This window comes from Salvelinus namaycush, chromosome 16 (assembly GCF_016432855.1).
Source record: "Salvelinus namaycush isolate Seneca chromosome 16, SaNama_1.0, whole genome shotgun sequence".
Lineage (NCBI taxonomy): Eukaryota > Metazoa > Chordata > Actinopteri > Salmoniformes > Salmonidae > Salvelinus > Salvelinus namaycush.
In genome coordinates, this window is record NC_052322.1 from 37,434,011 (window position 1) to 37,447,628 (window position 13,618).

General features: G+C 47.7%; 1 protein-coding gene across 1 annotated transcript in view; it reads left to right on the forward strand.

Annotated features, from left to right (window-relative positions):
* The window catches only part of kcnd3 (potassium voltage-gated channel, Shal-related subfamily, member 3), a 274,170-nt gene that overhangs the window by 229,174 nt on the left and 31,378 nt on the right, over window positions 1-13,618 (forward strand). The window contains exon 2 of the mRNA XM_039011181.1: window positions 1,687-1,855. Coding sequence (XP_038867109.1) covers window positions 1,687-1,855 — 169 coding nt within the window. The remainder of the gene's footprint in view (window positions 1-1,686; window positions 1,856-13,618) is intronic.

A 13,618-nucleotide genomic window follows, 5' to 3' on the forward strand; every position in this document is an offset into this window, starting at 1 on the left:
GCTTTCATATAGGTATTTCAAAAGGTCAAACAGAGATATTATGGCTGTGGTAAAGTAAACACACTCGCCTCTACTCTCCACTTCCCCTTCACTCCCCTCTCCCCTCCACTCCCCTTACCTTTCTGCTCCCCTTTCCCCTCCGCTCTGCTCCCCTCTTCCCCTCCGCTCTCCTCCCCTCTGCTCCCCTCTTCCCCTCCGCTCTTCTCCCCTCTGCTCCTCTCCACTCCCCTCCACTTCCCTTGCACTCTCCCCTCCACTCCCCTCCTCTCCCCTTCCCTCCACTCGCCTCTCCCCGCCACTCCCCGCTTCCCCTCTGCTCCTCTCTCCCCTCCTCTCCCCTCCCCTCCGCTCCTCTCCCCTCTGCTCTCTTTCCAACTGCTCCCCTCTCCCTCTCCGCTCCTCTTTGCTCCCCTCCACTCCCCTCACCTCTCTGCTCCTCTCCCCCTCCGATCTCCTTCCCCTCCTCTCCCCTTCCCTCCACTCGCCTCTCACTCCACTCCTCGCATCCTCTCTGCTCCTCTCTTCTCCCCTCCCCTCTGCTCCTCTCCCCTCTGCTCCTCTCCCCTCTGCTCTCTTTCCAACTGCTCCCCTCCCCTCTCCCCCCCACTCCGCTCCCCTCCACTCCCCTTACCTCTCTGCTCCTCTCCCCTTCAGATCTCCTTCCCCTCCTCTCCCCTCGCCTCTCCCCTCCCCTCTGCTCCTATCCCCCTCTGCTCTCCTTCCCCTCCACTCCGCTCCCCTCTCCCCTCCTCTCTCCTTCCACTCCGCTCCCATCTCCCCTCTGCTCTCCTCTCTTTTCCGGTCTGCACTCTCGAAGGTTGATGTTTTCTCCTGTCACCTAATGAAAGCACTGAAGTCTCTGAGAGGATCAACTGGAGGCAGACTGTCTGAGGAGGTTAAGGTCTCTTCTGAGAGAGCTGTGTGGAAGGCCTGATGTTCCATCGATCTAGTGCAACTCAGAACAGTCTGTGAATGTTCCTTATTGAAAGAAGTGTGAATGAGTTTTGGCCTGTTCTGTGTGAATTAACTCCATCTGAACTAACCTCTTTCTCCCTCTCTCTCCTCCCTTCTCTCTCTCCCTACTCCCTTCTCTCTCTACTCCCTTCTCTCTATACTCCCTTCTCTCTCTACTCCCTTCTCTTTCTCTCTACTCCCTTCTCTCTCTCCTCCCTTTTCTCTCTCCTTACTCCCTTCTCTCTCTCCTCCCTTCTCTCTCTACTCCCTTCTCTCCCTCTCTACTCCCTTCTCTCTCTCTCTCTCTCTTTCGGTCTCTACTCCCTTCTCCCTCTCTATACTCCCTTATATCTCTCTCTACTCCCTTTTCTCTCTCACTACTCCCTCTCTCTCCTCCCTTCTCCCACTCTCTACTCCCTTCTCCCTTTCTCTACTCCCTTCTCTCTGTCTACTCCCTTCTCTCTCTCTCTACTCCCTTCTCCTTCTCTCTACTCCCTTCGCTCTCTCTCTCCACCCTTCTCCCTCTCTCTCCTCCTTTCTCTCTCTCTACTCCCTTCTCTCTCTCTACTTCCTTCTCTCTCCCTCTCTACTCCCTTATCTCCCTCTCTACTCCCTTCTCTCTCTCTCTACTCCCTTTTCTCTCTCTCTCTACTCCCTTCTCTCTCTCTCTCTACTCCCTTCTCTCTCTCTCTCCTCCCTTCTCTCCCTCTCTCTCTCTCTCTCTCCTTCCAGATATGGAGACATGGTTCCTAAGACGATTGCGGGGAAGATCTTTGGTTCTATCTGTTCTCTGAGCGGGGTGTTGGTCATTGCCCTGCCTGTCCCAGTCATCGTGTCCAACTTCAGCCGCATCTACCACCAAAACCAGAGAGCTGACAAAAGACGGGCTCAGAAGATGCAGGTAAACATAGTCTGTTACTATCTCAGAGGTTTGGACTGGAGGGAGACCTCCAGTTCAGGGAGCCATCCGAGCCCACTCTCCCCCAGAGAAGAGCAGAGAGATGGGGAAGGCGCAGGGCTCAGGTCCCCATAGAAAGGTATTCTCTAGATAACGTATGAATATCTCACACACACACACACACACACACACACACACACACACACACACACAGTTATTCACATGATATAAACAGTAATCAAGTGACACATCCACTACTTGTTGCTCACTGAATGCGACCCTGGTGTCGTTTCCCCAGGAGAGCGATAACCCTGTGTAAAAGCATTCAGAGGGAAGAGCCGTTGGTTATGTTATGAAACAGTGTCATTCTCCATTAACCTAGACATTTTAATGCCTTTTGCCATAGTGTATGAGCCATCCAATCCAGGCGCAGCAGAGTGGAGATAAACTGAGGAGTCACAGCCTGTCAGTGTACTAATGACACTCGCCTATCACTGTCATCTCACAGCGCACTGTTTGTTTGTGTGTGTGCGTGCATGCATGCATGTATGTGTGAGAGAGAGAGAGAGAGAGAGAGAGAGAGAGAGAGAGAGAGAGAGAGAGAGAGAGAGAGAGAGGGAGAGAGAGAGAGAGAGAGAGAGAGAGAGAGAGAGAGAGAGAGAGAGAGAGAGAGAGAGAGAGAGAGAGAGATAGAGGGTTATCCCTCACACCAGGCCCTGTCTCAAGTCTCTTCAGTATTTGTTATTACTTAATTAACTGTAAACTAATTGTCTGAAAATCACCAGGGGCCTGTTTCCTTGTGTGTGGGGACCAGAAACAGGCTGGTCAAACAGGCTGATGATGAGTCAATCTAAGCATATAGGCTCATCATACAACATTCCTACTACTGTTAGATACAGTACAGCCAGTCTAGTCGCCTATCCCAAACCCACCCCTAATCAATGAATGCTGATTGGCTGGAGTACAGCCATTCTAGTCCCCTATCCCAAACCCACCCCTAATCAAAGAATGCTGATTGGCTGGAGTACAGCCAGTCTAGTCGCCTATCCCAAAACCCACCCCTAATCAATGGATGCTGATTGGCTGGAGTACAGCCGTTCTAGTCACCTATCCCAAACCCACCCCTAATCAATGAATGCTGATTGGCTGGAGTCCAGCCAGTCTAGTCCCCTATCCCAAACCCACCCCTAATCAATGAATGCTGATTGGCTGGAGTACAGCCAGTCTAGTCGCCTATCCCAAACCCACCCCTAATCAATGAATGCTGATTGGCTGGAGTACAGCCAGTCTAGTCGCCTATCCCAAACCAATAACATTTGATTTTATTAGAGCTGTCAAATCCACAAGCGGATCCTGGCATTATACATAAAGCGGACCTTGCCAATGGCTGCATGGAGTCGCATTGAAATAAATCCCATATAGCCTTGTTTACCAGTTGGAACACTGGAATGTCAGATGTGATCTACACCTCGATTCGGTGATAGAAATCCACATTTTTTTATTTATTTTTTATTTAACCTTTATTTAACCAGGTAGGAGAGTTGAGAACAAGTTCTCATTTACAACTGCGACCTGGCCAAGATAAAGGAAAGCAGTGCGACAAAAACAACACAGAGTTACACATAAACAAACAAACAGTCAATAACACAATAGAAAAATCTGTATACAATATGTGCAAATTAAGTAAGGAGGTAAGGCAATAAATAGGCCAATAGTGGCGAAGTATTTACAATTTAGCAATTTACACTGGAGTGATATATGTGCAGATGAGGATGTGCAAGTAGAAATACTGGAGTGCAAAGGAGCAGAAAAACAAAAACAAATATGGGGATGAGGTAGGTAGTTGGTTGGATGGATGGATGGGCTATTTACAGATTGGCTTTGTACAGCTGCAGCGATCGGTAAGCTGCTCTGACAGCTAACGCTGAAAGTTAGTGAGGGAGATATAAGTCTTCAACTTCAGTGATTTTTGCAATTCATTCCAGTCATTGGCAGCAGAGAACTGGAAGGAAAGGCGGCCAAAGGAGGTGTTGGCTTTGGGGATGACCAGTGAAATATACCTGCTGGAGCGCGTGCTACGGATGGGTGCTGCTATGGTGACCAGTGAGCTGCGATAAGGCGGAGCTATACCTAGCAAAGACTTATAGATGACCTGGAACCAGTGGGTTTGGCGACGAATATGTAGCAAGGACCAGCCAGCGAGAGCATACAGGTCGCAGTGGTGGGTAGTATATGGGGCTTTGGTGACAAAACGGATGGCACTGTGATAGACTCCATCCAATTTGCTGGGTAGAGTGTTGGAGGCTATTTTGTAAATGACATTGCCGAAGTCAAGGATTGGTAGGATAGTCAGTTTTACGAGGGTATGTTTGGCAGCATGAGTGAAGGAGGCTTTGTTGCGAAATAGGAAGCCAATTCTAGATTTAAATTTGAATTGGAGATGCTTAATGTGAGTCTGGAAGGAGAGTTTACAGTCTAGCCAGACACCTAGGCATTTATAGTTGTCCACATATTCTAAGTCAGAACCATCCAGAGTAGTGATGCTAGTCTGGCGGGCGGGTGCGGGCAGCAATCGGTTGAAGAGCATGCATTTCGTTTTACTAGCATCTAAGAGCAGTTAGAAGCCACGGAAGGAGTGTTGTATGGCTTTGAAGCTCGTTTGGAGGTTTGTTAATACAGTGTCTTAAGAAGGGCCAGATGTATACAGAAAGGTGTTGTCTGCATAGAGGTGGATCAAAGAATCACCAGCAGCAAGAGCGACATCATTGATATATACAGAGAAAAGAGCACCCCCATAGAGACTGCCAGAGGTTCGGACAACAGGCCCTCCGATTTGACACACTGAACCAAGCGAGGCAGTCATTAGAGAAACCAAGGCTGTTGAGTCTGCCGATAAGAATACGAGGATTGACAGAGTCGAAAGCCTTGGCCAGGTCGATGAAGACGGCTGCACAGTACTGTCTTTTATCTATGGTGGTTATGATATCGTTTAGGACCTTGAGAGTGGCTGAGGTGCACCCGTGACCAGCTCAGAAACCAGAGTGCATAGTGGAGAAGGTACGGTGGGATTCTAAATGGTCAGTGATCTGTTTGTTCACTTGGCTTTCGAATACTTTACAAAGGCAGGGCAGGATGGATATAGGTCTGTAACAGTTTGGGTCTAGAGTGTCTCCACCTTTGAAGAGGGGGATGACCACGGCCACTTTCCAATCTTTAGGAATCTCAGACGATACGAAAGAGAGATTGAACAGACTAGTAATCGGGGTTGCAACAATGGCGGCGGATAATTTTAGGAAGAGAAGGCCCAGATTGTCTAGCCCAGCTGATTTGTAGGGATCCAGATTTTGCAGCTCTTTCAGAACATCAGCTCTCTGGATTTGGGTGAAGGAGACGTGGGCTGTGCGGAGCTGTTGGCTGGGGTTGGGGTAGCCAGGTGGAAAGCATGGCCAGCCGTAGAGAAATGTTTATTGAAATTCTCGACTATCATGGATTTATCAGTGGTGACAGTGTTTCCTAGTATCAGTGCAGTAGGAAGCTGGGAGGAGGTACTCTTATTCTCCATGGACTTTACAGTGTCCTAAAACTTTTTGGAATTAGTGCTGCAGGATGCAAATTTCTGTTTGAAAAAGCTAGCCTTTGCTTTCCTAACTGACTGTGTGTATTGGTTCCTGACTTCCCTGAAAAGTTGCAAATTGCGGGGACTATTCGATGCTAGTGCAGTATGCCACAGGGTGTTTTTGTGCTGGTCAAGGGCAGTCAAGTCTGGAGTGAACCAAGGGCTGTGTTTTAGGGAGCGTTTGAACAGTGATGAGGAGTGGTCGTTAGACCGCAGAACCATAACGGACGCAGGCAATGAGGCAGTGATCGCTGAGATCCTGGTTGATATCTATGTGGGTGCCCGTGTTTACGGATTTGGGGTTGTACCTGGTAGGTTCCTTGATAATTTGTGTGAGATTGAGGGCATCTATCTTAGATTGTAGGACGGCCAGGGTGTTAAGCATATCCCAATTTAGGTCACCTAGCAGTACGAACTCTGACGATAGATGGGGGGCAATCAATTCACATATGGTGTCCAGCGCACAGCTGGGAGCTGAGGGGCAAGCGGCAACAGTGAGGGACTTATTTCTGGAGAGATGGATCTTTAAAACTAGAAGCTCGAACTGTTTGGGCATAGACCTGGATAGTATGACAGTACTCTGCAGGCTATCTCTACTGTAGATTGCAATTCTGCCCCCTGTAGCAGTTCTATCTTGACGAAAAATGTTGTAATTGGGGATGGAAATGTCATCAATTTTGGAGGACAGATCAGCAGACCAGTCGTGATGGATCGGCGGGGCTCCGTGTTGACAAAGAGTCCAGGCCAATTGGCAAGACAGGTATTGTAGTTTGTGTACTTCGTTTGCTAGCCGGGAGATGGGCATAGCTCAAGGCTAACTGGTGCATGCTTCTGGACAAAGGCATTAGCCACAATAGCCACTCGGTAGCAGCTAGCTAGCTGCGAAGATCTGGTGTAATGGTCCAGAGCTTGCGGCAGGAATCCGGTGATGTAGTGGGGGGAAAAAGCAGTCCGATATGCTCAGGGCTGATATCGCGCTGTGCAGACTGGCAGGTATTATCCGGGCTATCCGAGCTAAAGTGGCTGGTGTCTGAGCTAAAGGTAAAGACCGCTAGCAGTGGCTAACAATAACTAAATAGCTAGTAGCTAATTAGCTGGCTAGCTACTGATGGAGGTTCCAGTTATAAGGTCAGAAAAAATAGCAGATTGGGTGAGGCGGGTTGCAGGAAGGTATATTTAATTTGAAAATGGAAAAAAGAGATTGAAATATAATGAAATGTATACAACAAAAAAACGAAAAAGCCTGAATATTTTTTACATGGGACAAAAACAAACACTTCTTACTGCTGCGCCATCTTGGACATCATATGACATCATAAATAATTATTGATTTTCAATTTGAAAGTCATTATTTCTATATAGCCTACACTTTCTCATTCTAAACTTCTAACGCGAGTGGGGTGGGTGTGGCTTCGTGACAATGATCAAGAGCAGCTGCTCACCGATTTGACAGCTCCAACGCAGGGTGTCGGCTATCACCGGTTAACGCTCGATCTGATTGAATCTAGGCTCCTGAGTGGCTCAGCGGTCTAAGGCACTGCATCTCAGTGTAAGAGGCGTCACTATAGTACCTGGTTCGAATCCAGGCTGTATCACATCCGGCTGTGATTGGGAGTCCCATAGGGTGGCACACAATTGGCCCAGTGTCGTCTGAGTTTTGCCGGAGTAGGCTGTCATTGTAAATAAGAATTTGTTCTTAACTGACTTGCCTAGTTAAATAAAGGTTAAATAAAAAATAGGCCTAGGACGACAACTGGAATATATTGTGTGTGCATCTGCTGGTGTGCGTGTGTATGGGATGTTCTGCGTGTGTGTATGGGATGTTCTGCGTGTGTGTATGGGATGTTCTGCGTGTGTGTATGGGATGTTCTGCGTGTGTGAATGGAATGTTCTGCATGTGTGTATGGGATGTTCTGCGTGTGTGTATGGGATGTTCTGCGTGTGTGTATGGGATGTTCTGCGTGTGTGAATGGAATGTTCTGCATGTGTGTATGGGATGTTGTGCGTGTGTGTATGGGATGTTCTGCGTGTGTGTATGGGATGTTCTGCGTGTGTGTATGGGATGTTCTGCGTGTGTGTATGGGATGTTCTGCGTGTGTGTATGGGATGTTCTGCGTGTGTGTATGGGATGTTCTGCGTGTGTGAATGGAATGTTCTGCATGTGTGTATGGGATGTTGTGCGTGTGTGTATGGGATGTTCTGCGTGTGTGTATGGGATATAATTCGTGTATGGGATGTTCTGCGTGTGTATATGGGATGTTCTGCGTGTGTGTATGGGATATAATTCGTGTATGGGATGTTCTGCGTGTGTATATGGGATGTTCTTTGTGTATGGGATGTTCTGCGTGTGTGTATGGAACGTTCTGCGTGTGTGTATGGGATGTTTTGCGTGTGTGTATGGGTTGTTGTGCGTGTATGGGATGTTCTGCCTGTGTGTATGTGATGTTCTTCGTGTATGGGATGTTCTGCGTGTGTGTATGGGATGTTCTGCGTGTGTGTATGGGATGCCGGAGGGTGTTCATGCCCTCTGAGTGTTAGCTGGTCCAGTTCTCCACTCAGTGGTGCAAGATAATGTATGCTAATGAGTTCCTGTAAAGCGATGATGTGATTGGTCGCAGCGTGTCCAGGGGCCAAATTGGGCAACTGCATCAGCTAGCATCATAAAGACAGAGAATGGTAATCCTAGTTAGAGGGCATTATGACAAATCAAATCAAAGATTATTGGTCGTGTACACAGTTTAGCAGATGTTATAGCGGGTGTAGTGAAATGCTTCTGTTAATAGCTCCTAACAATGCAGTAGAATGTCAAACAAGTACACAAATAATTAAAATATTGTAAAAAAGTTCATAAAAAAATAGAAATCAAGAACGTCGGGACGAATCCAATTAACAGCCCAAATAGCCCTGTATCAATAATCAAAATGAAATCTATATGTATGTAGGCTACACCGGAATAATTTACACATGATATACTAAGAATGATATGTACAGCAGTAGATATATTAGAATGAGCTATGACAAGAATCCAGTACATAATACATATGAGGTGTGTATAAACAGTGGAACTACAATGTAATGTGAAGAAGTAGAAACATTAGAAAGAGCTATGTTGAGAATACAATATTTAAATACACAGTGTGAGACAGAAAGTGACCAGTAGTTCAATGTCTCTATGACATGGGACAGCAGCGTTGGCTGTGTTTGTGTTAGTGTGTGTGTGTATGTGTGCGTGTGCGTGTGCGTGTGTGTATGTGAGTGAGTGAGTGTGTGTGTATGTGAGTGAGTGAGTGTGTATGTGTGTATGTGTGTGAGTGTGTGAGTGTGTGTATGTGTTTATGTGTTTATGTGTTTATGTGTTTATGTGTTTATGTGTGTGAGTGAGTGAGTGAGTGAGTGAGTGAGTGAGTGAGTGAGTGAGTGAGTGAGTGAGTGAGTGAGTGAGTGTGTGTGTGTGTGTGTGTGTGTGTGTGTGTGTGTGTGTGTATGTGAGTGAGTGAGTGAGTGTGTGTGTGTATGTGAGTGAGTGAGTGTGTGTGTATGTGAGTGAGTGAGTGTGTATGTGTGTGAGTGTGTGTATGTGAGTGTGTGTATGAGTGAGTGAGTGTGTATGTGTGTGAGTGTATGAGTGAGTGAGTGAGTGAGTGAGTGAGTGAGTGAGTGAGTGAGTGAGTGAGCGAGCGAGCGAGCGAGCGTGCGTGCGTGCGTGCGTGCGTGCGTGCGTGCGTGCGTGCGTGCGTGTGTGAGTGAGTGTATATGTGTGTGAGTGTGTGAGTGTGTGAGTGTGTGTATGTGAGTGAGTGAGTGAGTGAGTGAGTGAGTGAGTGAGTGAGTGAGTGAGTGAGTGAGTGAGTGAGTGAGTGAGTGAGTGAGTGAGTGAGTGAGTGAGTGAGTGAGTGTGTGTGTGTGTGTGTGTGTGTGTGTGTGTGAGAGTGTGTGTGTGAGAGTGTGTGTGTGAGAGTGTGTGTGTGAGAGTGTGTATGTATGATAGTGTTCATTTTAATTTTGGGGATGGCTAGTGATGACAGATCATGTTGTTATGTCATGTGATGTGATGTGCCATTTTATGCTGGGACATTGGTTTGGGTTGGGATTGTGTGTGTTGGTGGCTTGTACACATGCAACACTCAGGCACAGAGTGTCTCCACTCCTCTCTTTCCAATCCTTTTCCTCATCCATCTCAGTGTGAGGGGCCTGGGATATTGTTTAAAGCAGTTTAAAGCTGTTTGAACCTGTTTGATGCGCTGTGGCAGGTTTGTTCGTGGCTCCAGCGTACTCCCCAGCTTCAACTAACCATGAACCTGTCTGCAAAGAGTGAGCACTCATATCCATCAGATCCAAACAAAGCACTCCGAGACAAATAGGTGCCGTGTACACAGAGAGGGTGAGTTGGGGGGGGGGGGCAGAGAAGAGAAAGAGAGAGGGGGTAAAGAGAAAGGTGAGAGAGGGGAAGAGGGAGAAAGAGGGGAAGAGCCGTAGGTGATATTTGTCCTAATGGTACATTCTTTCCTGAAATAGCTCTCTCCCACATGAGGTGTTGCGGAGAGCAGAGGTGTGTGTGTTATAGTTCCTGTCAGATACCTGACCTTGGTGTGTCCCCCTTTCCTTTCTGAGTCAGCCGCAGTGCAGTATCCCACCCCAATAACAAAATGCACACTCAAATACCAAACACACACACCTACTTCATTCTGATAAAGTCAGAACCCTAACACCTTATATCCCAGAAAAACACCAATGTCCGTTGTTGCTAAACCGTCAGTAATATACATTGCTGTTGTGTGCTCTGGCATTCATTTAGCCTAAAGGCTTTATTAGTATTGACACATACAGTACCCGACCATAAAACATTATTGCCATGGGAGTCATGTTTATTAAGCATGGCTGTGGCTATTTGTTTGAAGCTGCTGTAATTAATTGCTTTTATGGATACCCCAAGTGTTTCAGCACGTTGCTGATTGGTAGTGTTGTATAATACGAAGCTGTTCAAACCACTGTACTGACAGCTGGAAGAAAAGACGTTCCAACGGATGAATATCAGCATCGCTAAGCTGTTTAAAAAAAACCTAGGTGAATAGACTGCCTCTGATGACATGTGTTACTGTGTCACCCTAATGACATGTGTTATGTCACCTTAATGACAGCTGTTATGTCAACCTAGTGACGTGTTATATCACCTTAACGACAGCTGTTATGTCAACCTAGTGACGTGTTATATCACCTTAAAGACAGCTGTTACGTCACCCTAATGACAGTGTATGGCAATGTAAAGAAGACTCTTATAGTGCAGCTCAGAGCTGAAGTTACTGTAGTTTTGATAGATTATGTGGTCTGTCTGTCTGTCTGTCTGTCTGTCTGTCTGTCTGTCTGTCTGTCTGTCTGTCTGTCTGTCTGTCTGTCTGTCTGTCGACAGGAGGAGTGTAGCCTACTGTATGATAGAGTCATCATCATTAGGCTGCTGTTCCTCTCTCCTGCCCCCGGGGTCTGGTAATGATTATACCACAGGGTTTAAAGACACCATAATAGCCAGAACATACTTTGACACACGTTATTGATTAATGCCCCATGGTAGCTAACTGCTGGATGACAGTGCACTACGGTCATGTATTGAAGTGTTCATTTGTTCATCCATTAACTAGAGAAGAGAAGAAGATAAAAATAAAGACTAGAAGAAAAAAGAAGAGAGAGAAAAAATAAGAAAGTAGAGGAATAGAAGAGATAATAAATAATAAAAGAGAGGAGACAAGATCATGCTGTCACCATCTCCCCCCTCCTCCTCCTAGACAAGATCATGCTGTCACCATCTACCCCCTCCTCCTCCTAGACAAGATCATGCTGTCACCATCTCCCCCCTCCTCCTCCTAGACAAGATCATGCTGTCACCATCTCCCCCCTCCTCCTCCTAGACAAGATCATGCTGTCACCATCTACCCCCTCCTCCTAGACAAGATCATGCTGTCACCATCTACCCCTTCCTCCTCGTAGACAAGATCATGCTGTCACCATCTACCCCCTCCTCCTCCTAGACAAGATCATGCTGTCACCATCTACCCCCTCCTCCTCCTAGACAAGATCATGCTGTCACCATCTCCCCCCTCCTCCTAGACAAGATCATGCTGTCACCATCTCCCCCCTCCTCCTCCTAGACAAGATCATGCTGTCACCATCTACCCCCTCCTCCTTCTAGACAAGATCATGCTGTCACCATCTACCCCCTCCTCCTCCTAGACAAGATCATGCTGTCACCATCTCCCCCCTCCTCCTAGACAAGATCATGCTGTCACCATCTCCCCCCTCCTCCTCCTAGACAAGATCATGCTGTCACCATCTCCCCCCTCCTCCTCCTAGCCAAGATCATGCTGTCACCATCTCCCCCCTCCTCCTTCTAGACAAGATCATGCTGTCACCATCTACCCCCTCCTCCTAGACAAGATCATGCTGTCACCATCTCCCCCCTCCTCCTAGACAAGATCATGCTGTCACCATCTCCCCCCTCCTCCTCCTAGACAAGATCATGCTGTCACCATCTCCCCCCTCCTCCTCCTAGCCAAGATCATGCTGTCACCATCTCCCCCCTCCTCCTCCTAGACAAGATCATGCTGTCACCATTTACCCCCTCCTCCTAGACAAGATCATGCTGTCACCATCTCCCCCCTCCTCCTCCTAGACAAGATCATGCTGTCACCATCTCCCCCCTCCTCCTCCTAGACAAGATCATGCTGTCACCATCTACCCCCTCCTCCTCCTAGACAAGATCATGCTGTCACCATCTCCCCCCTCCTCCTCCTAGACAAGATCATGCTGTCACCTTCTACCCCCTCCTCCCCCTAGACAAGATCATGCTGTCACCATCTCCCCCCTCCTCCTTCTCCTTCCCCTGTCCCTCCTCCCTGCTTCTCTAGCTCCCTCTTCCTTACCTTCTCCATCCCTCCTCCTTCCTCCTCCTTCCCTCCTCCATCCTTCCTCCTCCTTCCCTCCTCCCTCCTTCCATCCTCCTTCCCTCATTCCTCCTCCTTCCCTCATTCCTCCTCCTTCCTCCTTATAATCACAGCCGTATATATTCCCCCCCAAGCAGACACAACGATGGCCCTGAACGAACTTTATCTGACTCTTTGTAAACTGGAAACCACACACCCTGAGGCTGCATTCATCGTAGCTGGGGATTTTAACAAGGCCAATCTGAAAACAAAACTCCCTAAATTCTATCAGCATATCGATTGTGCTACCAGGGCTGGTAAAACCTTGGATCATTGTTACACTAATTTCCGCGACGCATATAAGGCCCTCCCCCGCCCTCCTTTCGGAAAAGCTGACCACGACTCCATTTTGTTGCTTCCAGCCTACAAACAGAAACTAAAACAACAAGCTCCCTCGCTCAGGTCTGTTCAACGCTGGTCCGACCAATCTGATTCCACGCTTCAAGACTGCTTCGATCACGCGGATTGGAATATGTTCCGCATTGCGTCCAACAACAACATTGACGAATATGCTGATTCGGTGAGCGAGTTCATTAGAAAGTGCATTGACGATGTCGTACCCACAGCAACAATTAAAACATTCCCAAACCAGAAACCGTGGATTGACGGCAGCATTCGCGTGAAACTGAAAGCGCGAACCACTGCTTTTAACCAGAGCAAGGTGACCGGAAACATGACCGAATACAAACAGTGTAGCTATTCTCTCCGCAAGGCAATCAAACTAGCTAAGTCCCAGTACAGAGACAAAATTGAGTCGCAATTCAACAGCTCAGACACAAGAGGTATGTGGCAGGGTCTACAGTCAATCACGGATTACAAAAAGAAAACCAGCCCCGTCGCGGACCAGGATGTCTTGCTCCCAGACAGGCTTAATAACTTTTTTGCTCGCTTTGAGGACAATACAGTGCCACTGACACGGCCCGCTACCAAAACCTGCGGGCTCTCCTTCACTGCAGCCGAGGTGAGTAAAACATTTAAACGTGTTAACCCTCGCAAGGCTGCAGGCCCAGACGGCATTCCCAGCCGCGTCCTCAGAGCATGCGCAGACCAGCTGGCTGGTGTGTTTACGGACATATTCAATCAATCCTTATCCCAGTCTGCTGTTCCCACATGCTTCAAGAGGGCAACCATTGTTCCTGTTCCCAAGAAAGCTAAGGTAACTGAGCTAAACGACTACCG